General features: G+C 36.6%; 1 protein-coding gene across 12 annotated transcripts in view; it reads left to right on the plus strand.

Moving 5' to 3' along the window:
- Positions 1-14,754, plus strand: part of TNRC6C (trinucleotide repeat containing adaptor 6C) — a 241,136-nt gene that overhangs the window by 105,601 nt on the left and 120,781 nt on the right. For 11 of the 12 annotated variants that reach the window (XM_020965929.2, XM_020965932.2, XM_020965930.2 and 8 more), the window contains one exon: positions 5,078-5,405. In XM_020965929.2, coding sequence (XP_020821588.2) covers positions 5,078-5,405 — 328 coding nt within the window. Of the gene's footprint in view, positions 1-5,077; positions 5,406-14,754 lie in introns of those variants that run through there. The other variant, XM_020965933.2, reaches the window with a different exon arrangement.

Raw genomic sequence — 14,754 nt, forward strand, 5'->3', positions numbered from 1 at the left:
GATCACACAGTGCAGGAAGAAGAGTAATGTGTAAGAAGATTATAAAGGAAACATAGTTGAGTTCGTATTTGATCCTACAGGCAATAGGAAATCATTGGAGTTAGAATAGGGTTGTGGCATGGTCAGACCTGTGCTTTAGAAAAATCACTTTAGTTGCTATGTAGAGGATGGGTTGGAATGCTCTGAAATTCAAAGCATGCATATCAGTTAAGAAATTATTGTAACAATCCAGAAAAGAGATGTTAAACTAGGGAAATGACTGTGTGAATAGAGAAAAGGAGGCAGACTGCAAGTCCTACACTCTACCTGCCATCTAGATGACATTTTGAAATATTCAAAAGGCAACTGTAGATGCTAGATTGGAGCTCCCAATCATAAACACTCAAAGAGCCAATTACCTCACTTCTCCACCATCCCCCAGGTGAGAAATAAACTCAGAATTCCTGCTGGGGCAAAGTTCTTTTATTCTGTTGGACCCCCTTTCCCATAGAACTCTATGTAGTTTTCCCAAGACTCGTAGAATCCTCCCATGGTTATAGATTTCCCCCAAATGGAGGAAGCTTTGGAGCTTGCTGAACAATAAGGGTGGCTTTTCGTATCTCTTCTTTTCAGGCATGCTTATTCAGAATTTGTAAAATTCACTTTTTGGGAGTGGGGTGGGGTAGGGGGTGGTTTTTCTTGTTTATGTAGTTGTGGCCATTATGTGTGAGTATGGGTGTGGGTGTGTATAACCTATATATAGGTACTTTTTACTTCAGTCTTCATCAGGTCATATAGTCCTTTCCGTGCTTTTTTGTATTCATCACATTCATCATTTCTTATAGCACAGTCATATCCCAGTCAATCAGTTAATATTTATTAAGTGCCTAGTATGGGCCGGTACTGTACTAATTGCCAGGGATACAATATGAAAAAGGATACAAATATGAAAAAAGTCCCTGCCCTCAAGGGACTTACAATCTAATAGGAAAAGACAACATACAAAAAGAAGCTAAAGAGGGAAGGAGGAGGGATGATGGAGAAGTCCAAAGGAGTGAACCTAGGTGAAAAATTAAGAAATGGCTTGCCTGGGTACTTTCTTTAAATGGAGGTTTGGAAGGAACTGTTTGTTCTGTCCTCCAGTCATAGGGGCTGAGGGTATTGATGAGGTAGGTGTGAGAACCAAGGCTGATGCAGTCTTACAGTTCCTGATGATGAGATTCGTGGGAGTATGATGGAGAAGACCACAAGAGTACAGCGGAGTGGGACATCATCCCATGGTCCTGTAACACAGTTTGTTTAGTCATTCCCCACATCTGTCAACCATTACTTTTGTCAATTGTTGGTATTGCAATTACTTGCTTCTGTGGGGCAGAAGGGCAAGATTACGTAACAAAGTTTAGATTGCAACTATGTAATAAGTAATTATTATAGGCAAGCAGTTCATTACATGTGCATCATTCACATATAAGAAAGTAAATTCATCTTCTAGCTGTAAATTAAGGGAGCTAGATAGTATAGTGGTATAGTACTGGGCCTGGAGTCAGGAAGACTTGAGTTCAAATCCTCTCTCAAGACACTAGCTGAATGACTCTGGACAAGTCACTTAACTTCTGTTTGCTTTATAGTACCTACCTCATAGGACTGTGAGTATCAAATGAAAATAATATTTGTAAAGCATTTAGCATTTAGCACAGCACCTGACACATAGTGGACAAGTATTTCAGTGCTATCATTTTTTTCCCTCTTTACTCATAAGGCCACTACCTTGGTTCAGGCTCTCATCACCTCTTACCTGGCCTAACATAAATTGCTAATAATAATAGCTAGCATATATGTAGTGCTTTAAGGTTTACAGAGTGCTTCACAATTATTACCATGTTTCATACAACAGACTTAGTAGGTGCAGTTACAGTTAAGCTTAGAGGCAGATGATCACTCCTAGTTTGTCTCCCTACCTCAGGTCTCTTCCCTCTTTCACATAACTTCCAATTAATTTTATTTTTTAAAATTTTTCCTTTTTTTTGGTAAATTATGAACTTATTTTTAAAAATAAACATTTCAATATTCTAAGACCCAAAAAAGATGATATCTGAAACTGTAAACTTTTGTTCCTTACAACTTTTCTTATTTAAAGTTTATGTTAAATTTAACAAAATAATAACAAAATTTCCTATTTTGAGTGATTTTCCTAAAGCATAGGCTGCCATTGTCACTCTCGTTCTCAGTGAACTTCATTGGGCCCTTATTATGTCTAGGATCAAATATACACTCCTCTATTTTGTGTAGAAGACCTTCACAACCTGGCCCCAACCTACCTTTCCAACTTTACTATACATTATTCCCCTTTATGCACTCTACAGGTAAGCCAGACTGACCTTCTTACACTGTTCTTCATACAATGAAATCGATCTCTGTCTCCATACCTTAGTACTAATTGTCCCCCTTGTCTAGAATGCACACCCTCCTCATCTTGACAGGTTTCTTACAGATCTCAGTTTCAAGTACCACCTTCTGCATCAGGGATTCTTAACCTTTTTTTGTGGCCTGAATCTCTCTTTGGCAGGTTGGTGAAGCCTCTGGACCCCTTCTTAGAATTTTTTCTTTTTTTTTTTAAATTTAGCTTTATTTTTAGTTCTGAATTCTCTCCCTTCCACCACCCATTGAGAAGGCAAGAAAAATAAAACTGTTACAAATATGTATAGTTAAGAAGAACACATTCTCTCATTAGCCATATGCAAAAAAAGGAAGTAAAAGAAAAGGAAATGAAAAAATGCTTCATTCTGCTCTCTGAAAGTGGATAGCATATTTCGTCATGAATTGTGACTGGTCTTTGTGTTGTTAAAGAGTTTTTGAGTTTTTCAGAATTGCTTATTTTTGTAATACTGTTATTCTGGTTCTGCTCGCTTCACTTTGCTTCAATGTACATGTCTTCCCGGGTTTTTCTGAAAGTATTCACTTTATCATTTCTTACAGCACGATAGTGTTTCATCAGTTTCGTATACCATAACTTGTTCAGCCATTCTTCAATTGATGGGCACTCCTTCAGGTTCCAGCTCCTTGTCATCACAAAATTCTTTGTACATATGAGTCCTTTCCCTCTTAGTTATAGGTTATAGACCTATTAGCAGTCTCACTTAGTCAAGGGGTATACATAGTTTAATAGCTTTTTGGGCATAGCTCCCACCACAATTCCACCAACAGTGCATTAAAGTACTTGTTTTCCCATATCCTCTCTAGGATTTGTAGTTTCTCCTCTTTTTGTCACCTTTGACAGTCTGACAGTTGTAAGGTGGTTAGTACCACAAAATTGTTTTGATTTGCATTTCTCTAATTAGTGACTTAGAGCATTTTTTCATATGGATATTAACAGCTTGAATTTCTTCTCTGAAAACTAACTTCATATCCTTTGACCATTTATCAGTTGAGTAATAGCTCTTAAAGAATAATGTTTTTAAATGTAAAATAAAACACATAGGATTGCAAAGGAAAATTGATTGTATTGAAATACAGTTATTGTATTTTTTTTTAGAAAATTCACAGATTCCAGGTTCAGAACTCTTGTTCTGTGTGAATCCTTGAATGAATTTTTTATTTCCTCCCAGCTACTATTGCTTTCTCCCGAAATAGTTGTCTCCCTGGTTAGATTGTAAACTTCTTGAGGACAGACTATTTCACACCTGTTTCTTAGCACAGTTCCTTTCATATAGCGTGCTCTTAATAAACTAGGGAGAATTTTGTAGTTGTTCAAGGCATTACACAATTTTCTACATACAGTTTAGCTCATTTTCTTCCTTCTTTTCTGGACCCAAGTTATTGTCTGCCTGCACATATTGATGTATTAGCTCTATAGACTGTGTATCTAAATACTATTCTTCATCTGCTTAATTTTTTTTTCTTAGGATGAACACTTTTGAATAATTGTGAGGCCGTTAAAGAGAACTTGCAGTGTTCTAGGAATTGAAGCAATTAACGTAATGTTATCTGCAAAAAAAAAAAAAGAACACAGAGAGTTTTACTGTCCATAGGAAATCCCTCTTGCATTTGATTTTTGTGCTAGACATCGTCCTGTGAAGGACTGTGTGTATGACTGGCAGACCTACATGTCTTCCTGTTCTATATATCATTTGCTATTTATAATTATATGTTTTGGGGCAAAGGTATTTCTGTTAAATTCTTGCGTGATTTTAACACACACACACACACACACACACACACACACACACATACATCCTCACCACCAAAGCTGTTGATACTATCAAATGATTCAACATCAGAAACAGATGATTTTGTTAGTGGAAATGATATTAAAGATGATGCATTTTTGGGACAAGAGTTAGAATTGATGACTGGCTCAAGGGAAGATTTTATAAGGATGGGGAAGACTTACATGATCATATTTGCAGGCAGCAGGGAAGGGGCCAATAAATAGAGTTTAAAGATTAGCCAAAGTGGGGGTGGTAGAGGGGACAATTTCTGCTAGAGACAATAGAATGGGATATGATCAAGGAATCATGAAGAGGTGTTTGGCTCAGCAAAAAAGGATTATTTCTTCATATGATGTGAATGAAGGAAGAAATAGTGGGGGAAATACAAGAGTGGTGTGCTTTTCCTGTCCTTATTTTCTTTAGTGCCATTTCTTCTTCCTCATTCAGCATACCAGACACGATAATGTTATAATCTAAATGTGGTGGTCCCTCTATCATTAATATAGAAAAGAATTTGTTATAAAACTCCACATATCTTTTCCATTTTTCACCCATTTGTTGACTTTTCATTTCTGTCTTTAAGTGATCTCAGAATGATTTTGCTTAATTGGTTTTCTGACCAGTCTTCTTTAAACTTCTAATTAAACTTTTGCAAACTTGTTTTTCATGATCATTGCATTAGAATTCTTTAAAGCTGAAAGATACTTAAGAGATAAGCTAGTCTAAGCCCCTCATTTTACTGAAGAAACCAGTAGCAAGAATGGAATTGCCGTCAAGAAACCGGGGTACAAGATCATGACTGTTTCCACTATATTATAATAGTAATTGTTTCTCATTTTTTCATGAGACCATATTTAAATTTAGGGCTTTTTTTGTTTCATTCCTTGTAGTGCCAGAACCTACTAAGACCAGTTCAAGCCAGCCCCAACCTGCTGGTATCAGTACCAGTACTTCCACCAGCACTATCACCAATAGCAGCAATGGCAAACCGTGCATCTGCCAATGGCCAGCAGCCAGCTGCATCCCGTTACCTGCCTCGTGAGGTGCCTCCACGTTTCCGCCAGCAAGAACAGAAGCAGCTATTAAAAAGAGGTCAGCCATTACCTCCTGGGACTCTTACCAGTGTAAGCCCAACACAAGGTACTGGACAAGCAGGGGCAAGTCCTCCTCCTCTAACAGGAGCAGGTGGACAGCATCATCCAAGTAAACTCCAGTCAGGTAAGTTTTTTATATAACAGGACATTCTGATAATCTCAGAATAGCCTTTATACTTTTTGCTGCATAACATAATAAATAAACATAATATTTTGTATTATGTGAGTCTTGGAAAATTGTATAAACATTGTTTTTCTGTTTACTTGAATGATAATTTCAGCTTATCTTCACTTTTTATTTACCTTCAATTAGCTATGGCTAAATATTTCAGTTTTTATACTTTTTATTCTATGCCTTCATGCCCCAGTAAAATACCTAATCAACTACAAACCATAATCTCATTGTAATGTATATACTCTATAAATTGAGTTAAGTAGTAGAAATATAATATGACCTACATTAGCATTAGTTTACAAAGTAAACAAGAAACTGAATAAAGAAATTAACAGCTGTGGTTTTTTTTAACAGTGTCAACAATATGACAGCAATAGTTAAATCTAATAGGCCCTGAATTTTAAGTATGTTGATAGCTTAGTGGTCACACAGAAATGTGGAAGAAAAATTTTTTTTGTCGTGTCTCTTGTAAGATTTCTTAAAACTTGTGTTTCAAATGAGAAGCAGAAGTCTTAAGGCAATCATACTTTACCTATGCAAAAAAATTTTTTTAATTATTTTTTAAATTAATTTCCAATAAACTTTAAAGCATATTTTGACATTTTAATGTCTGTTAACCAAAGAAAAAATATACTTGTTCCTGACCAAGTTAAACTTTTAAATAATTTGTATAGTAAAGAAGTTGGGTTTTTTTTTCTCTTTTTACTTCCCTTTAGTCTATATATTCAGAGCAATATAGAAATTATTGACTAGCAGTCAGTAGTTCTGTTGTAAAATTTTGCACATTCATTTTAGGATGTATAAAAAATTTTGTTAGTTATTGGGTTTATAGAAAAAAATAAATTATTAGCATTCAATTCAGCATTTATCAAGTACCTACTATTTGCCATGCACTATGGTAGGCTCTGGGAATATATGAAATTATCTAGTCCTTCTTATCCTTGACAAGCTTGCAATGTGATGTACACTGTAATAAATAACTATGATACAAGTTATAAGTTCAAATAGAGTGGCATAAAAAATTCAAGATGGGACAAACTGGTGGGTTAATGGAAAACTTTTTAAAAGTGACACTTGAGTTGCATCTGGAAGGGAGGAAAGTAGATGGAGGGAAAAGATCTTTTAACCCCCACCAAAGCAAATACTAAGAATGGTAGAGCAAAAGTTAGGGTGGTCATTAGTCCATTTTGGCTAAAACATACAGTGTCAATAGGAGTAATATTTGATAAGCCTGGAAAGGTAGGTTCAAGCCATATTGTGGGAGTCCTTGAATGCCAGGCTAAAGAATTTGCATTTTATGTAGTAAACAGTGAGGATCCCACTGAAGTTCTTAGGACAAGGAATTGATGTCACCGTACTTTGAATTACTCAGGCAGTAATGCTAAGGTTGACTTTGGAAATAGAGAAAGGCTAAAGGTGGAGAGATCAGTTAGAATGTTATTATAGAAGTCAAGGAGAAAGAAGTTGAGAGCCTAAACACAGAGGCAGTAGCATTTCTTTGGTTTTCTAAAATAACATTAGTTAATGAGAAGATACAAAGTTATTCATTTTTTTCCCTACAGTCTTCTAATGCAAGCTTATTTTCATCAAGCTTATGAATGTATATGCTATGCTCAGTCTAGAGTAGTTGTCATGTTTTTCCTTGTCATTTGTTACCTTTGCATAGGCTTAAAATATGAGGCCTGGAGTCAGGAAGACCTGAATTCAAATCCAGCCTCAGACACATAATAGCTGTGAGACCCTGGGCAAGTTACTTAACCTCTGTTTGCCTCAGCTTCTTCAACTTTAAAATGGGGATAATAGCTTCCACCTTACAGGTCATTGCTGTGAGGATCAAACAAGATAATCTTTGCAAAAAGCACAGTGTCTGGCACATAGCGAGTGCAATATAAATGCTTATCATCCCCATTCCTACTTTCATGCCTGTATGTCCTCTCTTCTCGCTTATGCCTTGTAGAATCCCTAACTTCTGGAAAACTCAGTTCAAGTATCACTTCCTACAACAAGCCTATACTGATCCCCCAGATACTAGTGTACTTTTCCTGAAAATTACCAAAAACTTATCTGAATATCTTAATCCTACAACTAGATTGTAAACCCTTTGAAAACCACTTATCCTCAGATTCTTTTAATTGAGAAAGAATTCTGTACTGTTTATTGGTTTCATGATTTCTAGGAATGAGCTACTTAAAAATATTTGAAATTTAAGTACATTTTACTCAGTTACTTAGACAAGTCTCAAGTCATGGATGTGCTATTTAGGCAAGGATCACTTAACTTTAAACTTATGTTAAATTAAACTTAGCAGTTTTAAAATTTTCATTCTTATTTCATTGTTCCTTAGATAATAAGCAAAGAATTGGTCATCAAAGAAATGGATTTCTAAGTCATTGAAGTCCAGTGACGAGACAAAAGTCAAGATTGATGAAGAATTATTCACCTTTAAAGATAGCTGTATTTGAAGATAATTTGAGTTATCTACAAATATTGCCTACATAATCATTCACATTGAAAGTTTGCATTTTTCTGATTACTTTATTAAAAATCTTTTAAAACTTTACTTCTTGTAAAAGTAGGTCCATTGAAATTTGGCTCCATAAATTAATGTCTCTTCCTGTTTTTGTTCAAATAATGCTTATGTCGTCACTGAGGGTGATGTTATAGAGAAAGATAATGTTTAAGACTTATAGTGTGTGCTTATTTTTTTTTCTGTTTCCCAAAATATGATTAAAATTGCTGGAAGATAACTATAGGCAGAGGTCCTAGAGTAGAAAGTGCATGGACTGAACTGGATAAAAGTCAAATATGTAACTAAGCAAGCAGATTTCTCCTATTAGATTGGCATTTTAAAGAGTGGTTTCATAAATCATGTCAATGTCATTTATTGTTCATTTTAGGCTGCTTTTAAATTTTGTGGAGAACCTTGAACTGGCATAAAAACATAAACAGCCATTTCAAAACTGACCTGGGATTCATTAGGAGTCTTTATCCCTTTTTTCATCCCTAACTTGTCATTTGTATTCCTCTTATATAGGGGATTTTCATCAATGACTGGTGAATGAATGAAGAGGAGAAAATGTAAGAAATAATTATTTGGGGCAGCTAGATGGCGCAATGGATAGAGCTCTGGCCCTGGAGTCAGGAGGACCTGAGTTCAAATTTGGCCTCATACACTTGACACGTCCTAGCTGTGCAACTCTGGGCAAGTCACTTAACCCCAATTGCCTCACCCCCCCAAAAAAAAAGAAGTAATTATATTAATGGTAGCAATAATATATAAATCATTCAAGAATGTAATGCTGTTTACTCAGCTCTGCACAGATTCTATTCAAATATAATAATTACTTAGTATCCTTGAGTGTAGCTTTCAGTAGAATATTAGTGGAGTTTAATAGTTTCTATTCACACGTAGTCTGTTTTGGATTTAACACATTCATCTTGAAAACTGAAAAAAATAAAACAAAAAGAAATCTTTGGTTCCCATTTATCCTAAACTATAGGGATAGGAATAAGACCTGTGATTTCATTCATATAAGGTAAGGAAACTCCCTCTACTAGTGCCAATAGGTACCTTCTTTGCAAGTTATAGTATTAGAAAATTGCCTAGAGCACTGAGAGGTTAAGTAACTTGCCCAGAGTCACACAGCCATTATGTGTCAGAGGTGGGACTTGAACACAAGTTTTCCTAGTTTTTTTACCCTCTACTTTCAAGGCGTTCAACCTATTATGTCATATGACCCCAAATCATACCATAGTAATTTGATTAGTTAGCAGTATTGTTTAAATATTCAGTAAAATATTTGTCAGAAAAGAAAGTTATTGTTAATCTTCTCCCTTGAAAAATACATTTTTTAGGGCAGCTAGGTGGTGCAGTGGATAGAGCACCGGCCTTGGATTCAGGAGGACCTGAGTTCAAATCCAGCCTCAGACACATACTACTTACTAGCTGTGTGACCCTGGGCAAGTCACTTAACCCCATTGCCTACCCAAAAACAAAAAAACAAACAAAAAAAAAAAAAGAAAAATACGTTTTTCAGTATTCACATAGAGCACCTTAACTTTTATCTTTAAAAGTAAAATGTAATTTTCTAGGAAAAGAGGTGCCTACTTCATTCTTTGACATTAAAGAAATACATATTAAACATAAAAATCAATTTTGTCTGTAAAAAATGGCGTAAACTTCATATGACAATCCATCTTCTATCAGTCCTATTGCACAGGCTGTTTCCCAGGGATCTGAGAAAGAGCGGTATTTTTTTTATCAATGTTAAAAATATTGGCTTATAGTTGTTTTTTTAATTTTATCTCTCCCTGGTGTACACTTCATAAAATTAAGAATTTATCTGTGCTAAGCTTCTTCCCCCCAAAAAAAACCCTCTCAGATTCAAATTCACTTCCAGTGAAGGAAGACAGCCAAAAGTAAGGAACACATGGCTGTTGTCCCACCAAAAGTGAAGAAAAAAACTAATATAAAATCAGAGTACTCTAAATACTGGCTCGATGTTATTGGTATTTCATTTTATTTCTGATAAGGTGGTAGTTGTATATTCACCTCCAGTTTTTCTAGTTTGTGAAAAGCTAGTCTGTGTTTGAGCTTATATGGGAAGAAGTCAATCTATTTAATAAAAATGCATTTAAAAATTCACCTCTTTTCCAGTATCATGGAAATTATCATTCATAAGGTCCAAACAAACATCAAGTTTTCCAAATACTCTTATTTACAGATGACTATGTAGTTAATTCAATAAGCCCTAGTATTTTTTTTTTTTTGGTGAGGCAGTTGGGGTTAAGTGACTTGCCCAGAGTCACACAGCTAGTGAGTGTTATGTGTCTGAGGTCACATTTGAACTCAGGTCCTCCAGGGCCAGTGCTCTATCCACTGTGCCACCTGGCTGTCTCAAGCCTTAGTATTCTACACCTCCTCAGAAAAACCTCTATCAATACCAAGGATGAGTCTAACCATCCATACTCAAAAAACAAAATAGATGAAAAACATAGACCAGACCATGGCACAGAGCTAAACTAGATATGCAGCCTGTTAAGTTAGACCACCATATATATGTATCTTGGATGGGTTCTGCAGAAAGATAGTAAACTGGTCTCAGAATAGATTAACAGTGTTGGTATCTCCTCTTATGCACTGTGACTAAGTGTTTTATGGGGCAGCTAGGTGTTACAGTGGATAGAGCACTGGGCTTGGAATCAGGAGGACTTCATCCTCCTTTGTGAGTTCAAATCCAGCCTCAGACACTTGGTAAGCTATGTGGCCTTGGGCAAGTCACTTAACCTGTTTGCCTTAGTTTCCTCATCTGTAAAATGAGGGGGAGAAGGAAATGGCAAATCGGTCTAGTATCTTTGCCAGATGGGTCATGATTCAACAACAACAGACAACAACGTGTTTTACAGCTTTCTACACTTTTTTTCCTTGGGAAATTCATCCTTACGACTTAATCTCTCAACCTAACAACTTGCAAATCTGGGGTAATGTAGTGTGATGAAAACAGTGATAGAAATCAAGTTCCGTACTGAATTCTAGTCTCATCTCTTCATCGGTCAGCTACTTATTCTCTTTAAGCATCAACCTCATCTATAAAATGAAGGAGTTAGATTATTCATCTAAATGGTTTAAATTTTCCCTTTCAGTTTTCTGATTCTTTGAGCTCTAGTTCCATTTCTCTGCCTTTTGGATATTTTAATTTTACTTTCTCATTGTTACTAAACCTACCCAGTTCTAAATTCCACTTAAATAATTAGAGTGTCAACAAAAGCATAGAGGCAGGAAGGTACAGAAGGTTTTCAGAGAATGAGTAGCACAGTTTTACTGTATCATAGAATCATGGATTTGATGCTGAAGGGGGACCTTAGAGGCTACTTAGTTCAATACCCTCATTTTACAAATGAGGAAACTGAGACCAAGATAAATTAAATGACTTCCTCAAGGTCATATAGTAAGCAACAGAGCCAGGATTTGAGTTCAGTTGCTCTGACTCAAAATCCATTATGCCATTATCATAGAATACAGTGTGAAGGGAAGTTCTAGAAAGGAAAATGGAGGCTAGATTGTCTAGAGCCTTGAATACCAGGCCAAAGAATCTGGACTTTTTAATTCTGTAAAATGTAAAGTTTAGTGTGGAGGTGGGCAGAGTGATGCACAGTAGTTAAATGATAGAGTTAGAGGAAGACTAGTCTGACTATAGAATATTGGATAGATGGGGGGGATGGAAAGGATTAGTTAGGAAGGCATTGGAGTAGTTCATGCAAAATGTAATAAAAAAAAAACCTAGAGTTGTAGCAGTGGGTCTTGGAAAGAGATATGAGAGGTCAAAGGTTGAATTGACAGGATTTTGCAACAGGTTGGATATGAGTAAACCAAAACTGAGAATTTGCATTCTTAGATGACTAAGAGAATGGTAACAAACAGAAATAGCAAACAGGAGGAAGAGTGTGTTTCAAGGGAAAAAAAATTTTTTTTCAGTTACATTCATAGAAGCATAAAAACTTAGCATTGGAAGGAACCCAAGACATCTAGCATCATGCTAATTTTACAGGATTAGGAGCTAAGGGTCAGAGGGGGGATAGTATTTACATAAGATATTCAAGCCTGGTATTTGGAATTTTGAGGCTCTGAGGATTTAAAGAAAGGACAGTTACAGTAATATGGAGATATAGTCACCTCCTTCAAAGTGGAGAGAGAAATCTGTGGAAATTGATGATGCCACTAAGGCAGAGAATGTAGTGAAAAGAAAAGAAATCCAATAACAACAACAAGAATAAGAATAGCTAACATTTATACAGTGTTTCCTGTGTGCCAGGCACTGTGCTAAGTGCTTAACAAATATTATCTTATTTGATCCTTGCAGCAACTCTGCAAGGTAGGTATTATTATAATCCCCATTTTACAGATGAAAAAACTGGGCACACAGAGATTAGGCAATTTGCCCAGAGTCATACAGATAGTAAGTGTCTGAGGCAGTATTTGAACTTAGGTCTTCTTGACTTTAGGCCCTGCACTATCCACTGTGCCACCTAGCACCCCCAGAAGGAAAAAGCCAGTAAGAGAAACTTGGGAAATGCTTATATTTGGGAGTGAGGATAGGGAGGGGAGCTAACTAAGAAATATTAGTCAAAGGAAGAAAATCCAGAGAGAACAGTGTCATGGATGGATGGATGTATGGATGATTGAATAAATGCATGAATGAATGAATGAATGAATAAAAGAAAAAAATGTCAAGTTCTTACTACATGCTAAATACTGTGCTATACTTGGGGATACAGATTTTAAAAATCAAGACAGTTCTTGCTCTCAAGGAGCTCACATTCTAATAGGAGGAGACTACACATTTATGTGGCTTCAGCTGTAAGTCACATGCAAAGACCCAGTGGTCCTTAGAGTAGTGTTGCATGTAATGTAACGTAATTTCCATTTATAAATATCATTTCCATTTTTAATGTTAATCATTTCACAATGCCAAGGACTTTGATGGTTAAAACTTTCTTTTTTTTTTTCTAAAATTTTTTTAAAGGCAGTTGGTGTTAAGTGACTTGCCCAGGGTCACACAGCAAGTGTCAAATGTTTGGTCTGAGACTGGATTTGAACTCGGGTCCTCCTGACTTCAGGGCCAGTGCTCTATCCTCTGCGCCACCTAGCTGCCCCTGAAAACTTTCTTTAATGAATCTACAGTAGCTAAGACTGCTATGAAGGCAGGGGCCTACAGTACCTGCAAAGGAATTTGCTGTTCACATCTTCACGAGGGTTACCTCCCTTTGCAGGGGCTAGGCTGAAACTAGGTCTAGTAGTCTCAGTGCTGCTCTAAACAAGGCTCTTGGGCTTGATTACCTTATGCATGGAAGTTGATATAAAGTTGGTGATTTTGATGGTAGACTCCTTTTCCAGGAGGGTTTATTCCTTCATGGATGACTGTAATTCCTGGAGTTCCTGGGCTCAGGGTCCTGGATTGTCCCCACCAAGGTCTAAGGGAAAGGATTGGTCAGGATAGCGGCCTTGGTATGTAATACGGTTTTTGACTGACCTAGTGCATGCTTCTTTCTGTCTCTCCCTCTGGATGCCTTGTTTCTCTACCCTTACTAACATACATGCCCAATTGGCAGTTTATTGGTATTTTTTCAAGGAGGAAGATAAAATTGTAATTTTAGAGTTAAAGGGACATTGAAGGTCATCTAGTCTTAACACCCTCATTTTATAATTTAGGACCCAAGGCCTAAAGAAATTAATTGACTTTCACAAAGTAACACAAAGGTCTGGACTTCTAGGGACCTAGAGACGTCAAGCCAAGTGCTTAACTCTTAAGTATTTTCTGAATGTGCCTAATCATTCATCATAGAATGGGACTACAGTGCCAACTATAAGTTCCCCAAAGGGAAAGAATCCCCTAATACAAACACCAGTCCTTACACTTCCATATTTGGAATGAAATGTCATGGAAGCTGCCACCACCATCCCAGCATCAGTACCTTAGTCATTCATTACTGGGCTGGAAATGATGAGGGCTTTTTTGCTTGGCTAAACAGCATTATTCAGTTTCCATTTGCTGAAGCAAAAAGTACTCCCTCATTTTATAGATGAAAATACTTGTAAGTACCAGAGGTAGGATTTGAACCAAGGTCATCTGACTATAAGGTTAGTGCTCCTTCATGCCATACTGTCACCCTGCTACTTTCTCCCATATTTTGACCACGGTTTATTAAGTCCAGCCCTTCCAGTCTAAGAGCATAGATTTAGAGCTAGAAGGAGCTCTAGCAGTCATCTAACCCAATCCCCTTATTTTATGTATTAGAAAACTGAAATCCAGAGAAGTTACGAGACTTGCCCCTGGTCACTTAGTAAGTAAGAGATCTGGGCTTCAACTCCACATCCAAGAATCTGAGTATTAGAAGGGACCTCAGTGGCCATCTAGTCCAACCCATACCTGAAAGAAATGCCCACTGTAACATACCTGTAATGTGGTCATCCAGGCTCTGCTGAAAGACTTAACAAAGAAGGAGACTCAACAGTTCCTCAGATAACCCATTTCACTCTTTTAACAGTAGTAGTTGTTAGGAAGTTTGTTTTGTTTTGGTTTTGTTTTTTTACTGACAGGTAACCAAACAGGAGTATCAGATTCTATAGAAGTCAAGGAAGATAGAGACTGAGAAAAGATAGTCAGTAGTGATCTTTGGGAGAGTAGTTTTATTAGGTATGGAGTGGAAAAGAGATTGTAAGATATTTAGGAATGAGTAAGAAGAGATAAAGGCAAATGAATGTGACATTTTTGTGAAATTCAGCTATCAGTCAACATTT

The sequence above is a fragment of the Phascolarctos cinereus genome, unplaced genomic scaffold (assembly GCF_003287225.1).
Source record: "Phascolarctos cinereus isolate Bilbo 61053 unplaced genomic scaffold, phaCin_HiC Scaffold_5;HRSCAF=322, whole genome shotgun sequence".
NCBI classification, from domain to species: Eukaryota; Metazoa; Chordata; class Mammalia; order Diprotodontia; family Phascolarctidae; genus Phascolarctos; species Phascolarctos cinereus.